This window comes from Salvelinus sp. IW2-2015, unplaced genomic scaffold (genome assembly GCF_002910315.2).
Source record: "Salvelinus sp. IW2-2015 unplaced genomic scaffold, ASM291031v2 Un_scaffold16599, whole genome shotgun sequence".
NCBI classification, from domain to species: domain Eukaryota; kingdom Metazoa; phylum Chordata; class Actinopteri; order Salmoniformes; family Salmonidae; genus Salvelinus; species Salvelinus sp. IW2-2015.
In genome coordinates this window covers 179,202-188,709 of record NW_019957666.1, presented here as the reverse complement: position 1 = coordinate 188,709, position 9,508 = coordinate 179,202, and the positions used below count along the sequence as shown (strand labels likewise).

General features: G+C 44.5%; 1 protein-coding gene across 1 annotated transcript; it reads left to right on the top strand.

Annotated features, from left to right (window-relative positions):
* Nucleotides 1–3,967: 3,967 nt before the first annotated feature.
* LOC112080945 (ATP-dependent RNA helicase DDX19B) lies at nucleotides 3,968–9,115 on the top strand. The gene is made up of 12 exons (XM_024146890.2): nucleotides 3,968–4,226; nucleotides 4,806–4,845; nucleotides 5,039–5,170; nucleotides 5,744–5,879; nucleotides 6,126–6,218; nucleotides 6,603–6,705; nucleotides 6,954–7,068; nucleotides 7,256–7,433; nucleotides 7,534–7,771; nucleotides 8,104–8,266; nucleotides 8,591–8,782; nucleotides 9,037–9,115. The coding sequence occupies exons 1-12, from the start codon at nucleotides 4,170–4,172 to the stop codon at nucleotides 9,096–9,098; spliced, it is 1,509 nt and encodes a 502-aa protein (XP_024002658.1). The 5' UTR covers nucleotides 3,968–4,169; the 3' UTR covers nucleotides 9,099–9,115.
* The last annotated feature ends 393 nt before the right edge of the window (nucleotides 9,116–9,508 follow it).

Here is a 9,508-nt window from a genome sequence, read left to right as displayed (position 1 = left end):
CCACGTGAAGACCTATAGGTTCACCACTGACAGGCCTATATCCCACCACTGAAGACCTATAGGTTCACCACTAAAGACCTATAGGTTCACCACTGAAGCGCCTATAGTTCACCACTGAAGGTCCTATAGGCATCAGACCACTAAAAGACCTATAGGTTCACCACATGAAAGGTCTATAGGTTCACCACTGAAGGCCTTATAGGTTCACCACTGGAGGCCTATAGGTTCACCACTGAAGCCTATAGGTCACCACTGAAGGCCTATAGGTTCACCACTGAAGGCCTATAGGTTCACCACTGAAGACCTATAGGTTCACCACTGAAGGCCTATAGGTTGCACCACTGTCACCAACTGAAGGCCTATAGGGTCACCACTGAAGGTTCACCACTGAAGGCCTATAGGTGTTCACCACTGAAGAACCTATAGGTTCACCACTGAAAGGCCTATAGGTTCACACACTGAAGGTGTATAGGTTCACCAACTGAAGGCCTATAGGTTCACCACTGAAGGCCTTAGGTCACCACTGAAGGCTATAGGTTCCACCACTGAAGGACCATAGGTTCACCACTGAAAGCCTATAGGTTCACCACTGAAGGCCTATAGGTTCACCACTGAAAGACCTATAGGTTCACCACTGAAGACCTATAGGTTCACCACTGAAGGCCTATAGGTTCACCACTGTCACACACTGAAGGCCTATTAGTTCACCACTGAAGGTTCACCACTGAAGGCCTATAGGTCACCACTGAAGACTATAGTTCACCACTGAAGCCTATAGGTTCACCACTGAAGGTGTATAGGTTCACCACTGAAGGCCTATAGGTTCACCACTGAAGCCTATAGGTTCACCACTGAAGCCTATAGGTTCACCACTGAAGGCCTATAGGTTCACCACTGAAGGCCTATAGGTTCACCACTGAAGACCTATAGGTTCACCACTGAAGACCTATAGGTTCACCACTGAAGGTGTATAGGTTCACCACTGAAGGCCTATAGGTTCACCACTGTCACACACTGAAGGCCTATAGGTTCACCACTGAAGGTCACCACTGAAGGCCTATAGGTTCACCACTGAAGACCTATAGGTTCACCACTGAAGCCTATAGGTTCACCACTGAAGGTGTATAGGTTCACCATGAAGGCCTATAGGTTCACCACTGAAGACCTATAGGTTCACCACTGAAGACCTATAGGTTCACCACTGAAGACTATAGGTTCACCACTGAAGGCCTATAGGTTCACCACTGAAGGCTGCTATAGGTTCACACTGAAGACCTATAGGTTCACCACTGAAAGACCTATAGGTTCACCACTGAAGGCCTATAGGTTCACCACTGAAGGCCTATAGGTTCACCACTGAAGGCCTATAGGTTCACCACTGAAGGCCTATAGTTCACCACTGAAGACCTATAGGTTCACCACTGAAGACCGATAGGTCACCACTGAAGACCTATAGGTTCACCACTGAAGGTGTATAGGTTCACCACTGAAGGCCTATAGGCCCACCCACTGAAGGCCTATAGGTTCACCACTGAAGGCTATAGGTTCACCACTGAAGGCCTATAGGTTCACCACTGAAGGCCTATAGGTTCACCACTGAGGTGTATAGGTTCTAGAAGGCCTATAGGTTCACCACTGAAGGCCTATAGGTTCACCACTGAAGGCCTAATAGGTTCACCACTGAAGTTATAGTTCTGAAGGCCTATAGGTTCACACACTGAAACCTATAGTTCACCACTAGAGGCCTATAGGTTCACCACTGTAAGCACATTCTATAAGGTGTTCACCACTGAAAGACCTATAGGTTCACCACTGGAATAGGCCTATAGGTTCACCACTGAAGCCTATAGGTTCACCACTGAAGCCTATAGGTTCACCACTGAAGGCCTATAGGTTCACCACGAGCCTATAGGTTCACCACTGAAGCCTATAGGTTCACCACTGAAGGCCTATAGGTTCACCACTGAAGGCCTATAGGTTCACCACTGAAGGCTATAGGTTCACCACTGAAGCCTATAGGTTCACACTGAAGGCATAGATTCACCACTGAAGGCCTATAGGTTCACCACTGAAGGCCTATAGGTTCACCACTGAAGGCCTATAGGTTCACCACTGAAGGCCTATAGGTTCACCACTGTACTAACATGTCTATAATAGATATAAAGGGTGTTAAGATATTGTCACCAGTGGTGTAAAGTACTTAAGTAAAAATACTTGAAAGTACTACTTACGTAGTTTGTACTTCACTTTACTATTTATATTTTTGACTTTTACTTCACTACATGTGGTGTACAACTGAATGCATTCAACTGAAATGTGTCTTCCGTATTTAACCCAACCCCTCTGAATCAGAGAGGTACAGGGGGCTGCCTTAATCGACATCCCCGTCTTCGGCGCCCGGGGAACAGTGGGTTTACTGGCTTCCTCGGGGGCAGAATGACAGATTTTTACCTTGTCAGCTCAGTGATTCGATCCAGCAACCTTTCGGGTTACTGGCCTAACGCTCCTACCTGCCAGGCTTCCTGACGCCCCAGGTAGGTAGCCTGGTCTCGCGACCTACAACACTGGCCAGGCATACTGGTTTGTGTCAAGAATGGCAACACTGCTGGATTTTACACCCTCAACAGTTTTCCGTGTGTATCAAGAATGGTCCACCACCCAAAGGACATCAGGCCAACTTGACACGACTGTGGAAAGCATAGGAGTCAACAACCCTGTGGAACACATTTTGACACATTGTAGAGTCCATGCCCCAACTAATTTAGGTGTTCTTAATGTTTTGTATACTCAGTATAGATGATGTGGTGCACTGGAAAAATATAAACACACACACACACACACACACAGTCTACTCCCATTATCCATTCCAGACAACATCTACGGTTGTCTTATCTGTGCTCAATGCGTTCCATAGAGTCTCATTGGTGTGATAACAGGTAGCCTTTGTTCTTTGCCTCCTCCTAAAATTCTCGGGGGAACTGAAACCTTAATTTTACACTTTTGGTTGCCATGGATACCTCATCCAGCGCAGCCGCAGTTTGGTAGGCAACAATAAACTCAGACTCCCTTTTAAGCCAAATGTATCTCCAAACTAAAGCTCTGAACGACCCAGACCCCCCTGCCTCTCCTCCTCGCCTCTTCCTATAAGTCAACATACACTGATGATCACCTTCGATGAATGACATGGGAACACTGATCAATATAGTCTTCTTATCTCTTACTGTCTCCCTCTCTCTTTCTCTCTGTCACTCTCCTCTCTTTCTCTCTCTGTCTCTCCTCTCTCTGTCTCTCTCCTCTCTCTTTCTCCCTCTCTCTCTCTCCTCTCTCTTTCTCCCTCTCTCTGTCTCTCTCTCTCACTCTCTCTTTCTCCCTCTCTCTCTCTCTCTCTCCATCCATCCATCCATCCATACATCCCAGCGGAACGAGACCAAGCAAAGGTGTGAAATCAATTCGGCATGTAATGAAGCAGCAGCAGTAGCATCAGTGAAGACGGGCTTCAGAGAGGTGACCTCTGGGTCTCTGTAGGTTTAATGGACGCTGAATCTGGTCAATAGATAGACAGTCAGTCCATCCCTTGGAAATATCGGGTTGTATTACCTAGSTATAGGTATGGATTCATACTGGTGTAGTCTTTACTGCAAGTAGTCACAAACTGTTCCCTTAAATGTCTTAAATGCAACCCCTATTTCAGTTATCAAGACAGAATGTTTAAGGCACCATCTAGAGGCTGCGTAAAGTACTAAATACATATTGTGAGAAACTGATATTTTACCGCAAATAAATTATTTTATCCATCTGCAATACTCAGGGAGAAAATTTGCGAAACCCTAGCGGAACAACAATAATTTCATATATGCAGGATATTTTTGGGATTAAATGCACTACACAGAATTAGCTCATCCATATACGGTATATTTGAATGCACTTTTGTTGTGCCAGTTGGGAGGAACTGTTTTGCTCTTGTCTCAATTTCTACACCCGGACCTTTTTACGGACGCACTGGTGAACTCCGTAGCCGATTTCTTCACGCCATTGTAATATTAGTTTATTTTCAGACTTTGGAAACACTTTGTTAGGGTTCCTAGCTCAGTTATCTGGTTGGTGTTGAAACTACTGGCAATCAGGTGGTGTGATAAGAGAACGAGAGTGACCTAATAACAGCGGACATCATGTCAGCAGACTCCTGGGCCCAGGCTGTGGACGAGCAAGAAGCCGCCGCGGAATCGGTAAGCTCTAGCCGAACTGCTCTTTGGCGAAGTGTGTCGGGTCATTGGGCCTATGCTTCGGCTGGTTAACGTTAACTATGGATTCTGTTCAAAAATAGCAAATTACATTAATTACCTAGCTAAATAGTTTACCGACATTGCAATCAATCAACATTACATGCATGACCCCCTCGACCGTATTATCGTTCACATCATAACTACTGTAACTAGCTAGTTTGGCTAACGTTAGYTARCTAATTAACTAGTCAAGTTATCAAACGTTAGCTAGTTAACGTTACTTTGCTAACTTGGCTAGCCAGATCAGCTAACTATTAATTGTTTTCATTGCATTGTATGACAGACACCACGTTCTCTGTTACATACAATTCTATCTCGTTAGCGTTAACCCGATTTAATRTACTTCTTGTCACGACTTTCGACGTGGTAAAGAAATGGCATCTGTCCAGGGTGGACAGGGTGGAAGATCCTAACATGTTCACGCCCTCCAATTTGTGCAGCACATGCCTTGCCCTGAAATGACCAGTTTTAAAACATTCCTGGACATCCTAAAACCATATTATGCKTGTTTATATTTTCTAGATTGGTAGCCTACAAATCAAAGACAAGCCCGAGGAAAATGGTAAGAGAAGTTATCCCATGTTGCCTATTATAAACATGTGGTTTAGCATAACACATGATCTGAAGGATTATAACTTAAATTTGTGAATCAATTCTTGTTAACTAGTTTGGGTGAAAACAAAATGTTTCATTGAAAAAAGTGTCAACTTGTTCTGAGATACCACAAGCTAACAAATACCATATGGTACCCTCAGGTACTGCCAACACTGCATTGGCGACGACTACGACGACAACAACAACGACGACAAACACAGCAGCAGCCAGCGCTACAACGCCAGCAAAGACCGGAGGAGAGGGAGACAAAACAGGGGAGGAGGACGATAAAGGTGTTTACTATCAGGCAAACAACACAACATGGGATGACAGCAGTGGTGGAAACAGTACAAAATTGTCTGTCTTGAGTAAAAGTAAAGATATCTTAATAGTAAATGCCTCAAGTGAAAGTCACCCAGTAAAATACTACTTGAGTAGAAGTCAAAGTATTTAGTTTGAAATATACTTAAGTATCAAAAGTAAATGGAATTTATCAATATACTTAAGCATTACATAGAGCCATGACTACATGGAACTCTATTCCACATCAATTAACTGACGCAAGCAGTACAATTACACTTTWAAAAAAAACACCTTATGGAACAGCGGGGAAGCAACACAAACATTGGCACAGATGCATACACACACACACACACACATGATAACATACGCACTATACATACACATGGATTTAGTACTGTAGATGTGTGGTAGTGGTGGAGTAGGGGCCTGAGGGCACACAGTCTGTTGTGAAATCTGTGAATGTATTGTAATGTTTTTAAATTGCCTTAATTTTGCTGGACCCCAGGAAGAAAGCAGTTAATGGGGATCCATAATAACTACAAATGTAATGTAACTGTTTTCAGATGACAAGGCGGCACAGTCGTTATTGAATAAGTTGATACGCAGTAATCTAGTGAACACAACCAATCAAGTAGAAGTCCTACAGAGGGATCCCAACTCTCCGCTTTACTCTGTCAAATCCTTCGAGGAGCTACGGCTGTAAGTTCTATGTCCTGTCTATAAATTCTAAGAGCTGTCTATGAGGTGCCTATGAACTGTTAAGAGTGCACAAGGTGTTATGAATGTTGTTGAACTAAAATGACAAGTTTTGAACAGAATCTGTTTTGCTGTTGGCACATGTAATGTGCTCTGGGCACCTGGCTTTGTGTCCATCTTTCTCTGTTTAGAATTTTTTTTTTTTTAAATGTCCCCTTAATACTCCTGTTTCCCTCCCTGTCCCCACAGTAAACCTCAGCTGCTCCAGGGAGTGTACGCCATGGGCTTCAACCGACCCTCCAAAATCCAAGAGAACGCATTACCCATGATGCTCGCTGAACCGTGAGTTTACAGAGAGCTTCAGTCAGTCGCTCAGTTCAGACACTTCCAGATGCCTGATACCTCTTAGTCAGTCACATACATCTCTCAGCTTTTTGTATCAAGTTAATATTCATTCCCTGAATCCCAAACTAGTTGACAGACTAGAGATGATTTAGTTTTGTTTGGACAGAAGGCCGATAGACATAAGAAATGCTGTGTGGAGTCTACCTCTCTGTAATACCAAACATCCTCTCTGTCTGGTCTTGCTCTTCTCCATTTCAACTGATATCAAACTGTTCCATTGATCTGATTGGCCATTAAACAGTTTTACCAGAACAATCATCAAGCTTGGTCTTTCCTGTCTCCTCTCTTTGTTGATCTGACCCGTGCTCTCGTGGCTACCAGCCCACAGAACCTGATAGCCCAGTCTCAGTCRGGGACGGGGAAGACTGCTGCCTTTGTCCTGGCCATGCTCAGTCATGTGGATCCCAACAACAAATTCCCACAGGTGAGTTGAGCCCTGACCCTTGACCTCTCAGGGTCACTTTCATTAGAGTACACTGTCTGCTTGCTTGGTTTTTTTGTACCGGTTCCAGGTAGGACCTCTACATGTTTTGTGCCTAATGGCATGTTTAGGTAATCAGCAGGTGAGATGGTTAATACTACCTGTTATATAACACCTTCCTCTCTCTCCTCTCCCAGGCTCTGTCTCTCCTACCTATGAGCTATATAACACCTTCCTCTCTCCTCTCCCAGGCTCTCTGTGTGTCTCCTACCTATGAGCTGGCCCTGCAGACGGGGAAGGTCATTGAGCAGATGGGGAAGCACTACTCAGAGGTCAAACTAGTCTACGCCATCAGAGGAAACAAACGTAAGTCTACAACGGAGTCCTTTTTAAAGTCTCAACTGATTTGACTGTGTTTCAAACCGAGTGAGAAACACTAGTATGACTGTTTTATCACAATGAGCTGACCAGGTTAATCATCCACCACAGTTGTTGTAACTGTGGTGAAAAGGACAATGTGAAAAGGGAATATTCTCTTTTCTTCTCTCCCCAGTGCCGAGAGGTACTCAGCTCCAGGAGCAGGTCGTGATAGGGACGCCAGGCACCATGCTGGACTGGTGTCTGAAGTTCAAGTTCATCGACCCCAAGAAGATCAAAGTGTTTGTCCTGGACGAAGCTGACGTCATGATCGCAACACAGGGTCATCAGGACCAGAGTATACGCATTCAGAGGTACACACATTGACCCCTTAGTCTTCTCTCTCTGTGTTTCAGGAAGTTGGATACATTTCTACAACCCACCCACCACACTGACCCCTCTTCTACCTCTCAGGATGCTACCCAAACAGTGCCAGATGCTGCTATTCTCGGCCACATTTGAGGAGACGGTGTGGAACTTTGCCCAGCGCATCGTCCCAGACCCCAACATCATCAAGCTGAAACGGGAGGAGGAGACGCTGGACACCATCAAGCAGTACTACGTCCTCTGTAACAGCAAAGAGGAGAAGTTCATGGCCCTCTGCAACATCTACGGAGCCATCACCATCGCTCAGGCTATGATCTTCTGTCATGTGAGTTATTCCACTTCATCAACGGGATCATGAGTAAGTTGTTTGGTAAGGGGGATTTGTAGATCGGTGAGTGAACACTGTGTTACTTAGCCACAGGTAAGTGTTGAGGAAATGTTTAATTCCCAACTGTCAAGAGTTAAATCTGATAATGTTAATGGATGTAAGCAGCATGGCAAGATGAGAAGCTGTTACCATGCTGCCTGATACCTATTTAATCATCTCAGATCTACACTAGGAGCTACGGGTTACCTTTTCAGTGGCTAGGGGGTGGATTTGGGATGTGGTGTTTCTCTCCGTGTACTTTATCCTTCTTGTCTCTCATTCCCGCTCAGACCAGGAAAACGGCGGGGTGGTTGGCAGGGGAGCTGTCCCGGGAGGGACACCAGGTGGCGCTGCTCAGTGGTGAGATGCAGGTGGAGCAGAGAGCTGCTGTCATCGACCGCTTCCGAGACGGAAAAGAGAAGGTCCTGGTCACCACCAACGTCTGTGCCAGAGGTAACTCAACCAATCAATCTATTGGTCTTTATTTAAAGGCCCAGTCTGTAATGTTTCCTGATGGTTTTGATCGTGTTTATTAATGGTGTACCTTGAGGAGTTTCACATTAAGGAGAGGGCCCTTTTTAGCTCGTGATGCAAAAATAAGTGTTCAACTCTTCTTCACGTGGACGTAGACTGATGACATTACATTAATACACAGCTCTTCATTGAATTATTTTTAGTATTCTTCAACTGGGTAATTATTGGATATGTTGTACACTCATTTTATGTTTGGTGTGTCCATCCACCTATTCTAATCTGACCATTTGACTCTCCCTCCAGGTATTGACGTGGAGCAGGTTTCCGTGGTGATAAACTTTGACCTGCCGGTGGACAGAGACGGTAACCCGGACAACGAGACGTACCTGCATCGGATTGGCCGCACGGGTCGTTTTGGGAAGCGGGGATTGGCCATCAACATGGTGGACAGCAGGTTCAGCATGAACGTCCTAAACAAGATCCAGGATCACTTCAGTAAGTCGGGATGTCTGAATAAATCATTTATTTATTGACCTTTCAAATAAAATTTGCTGCCTCCCAAATGATTTTCAAACTTTGAGGTCTGTTTTCCCAGACAAGGATTAAGCCTAATATGGACTAAAAAAGCACTTTCCATGGAGATTGTTCGTTGCTTTTTGGTCCAGGACTAGGCTAAATCATGTCCGAAAAACCCTCCCCAACAGTGTGACAATCTTAACAATGACCTTATCCTCACTAACCGTCCATAGATAAGAAGATCGAGAAGCTGGACACAGATGATCTGGATGAGATAGAGAAAATCGCCGGCTGAAAAGAGTTCAGAACCACATGACTGCTCTAGTCCCCCTCCCTCTTCCTGCTTCTCCCAGACCCCCCCYACCCCTCCCCTTGGACTGTTATCATAGTGTCTTTAATTTTTTTAAATTTAGCGTTGGAGAGAAGAGCAAAGCCACAAACACAGCTATAATGTTTACATGTGGTTAAATGTCTAATCTCAGATATGTTTTTATGAGTCTCTGAAACGTTCCCGTTTCACTCTTTGTACTTCTTAATGAATAAAGTTTATAATATTAGCTAACATTTTTCATTTGTATATGTGCATTGTTATGCTGTCATGGTGGTAGGCTTATGAAAAACATTTTTATTTATTTTTTGCAAATCACATGTTATTACTGCCAGTATCTTCCCTGTTTACGCAGTTATTTTGGTGGAATGGAAACA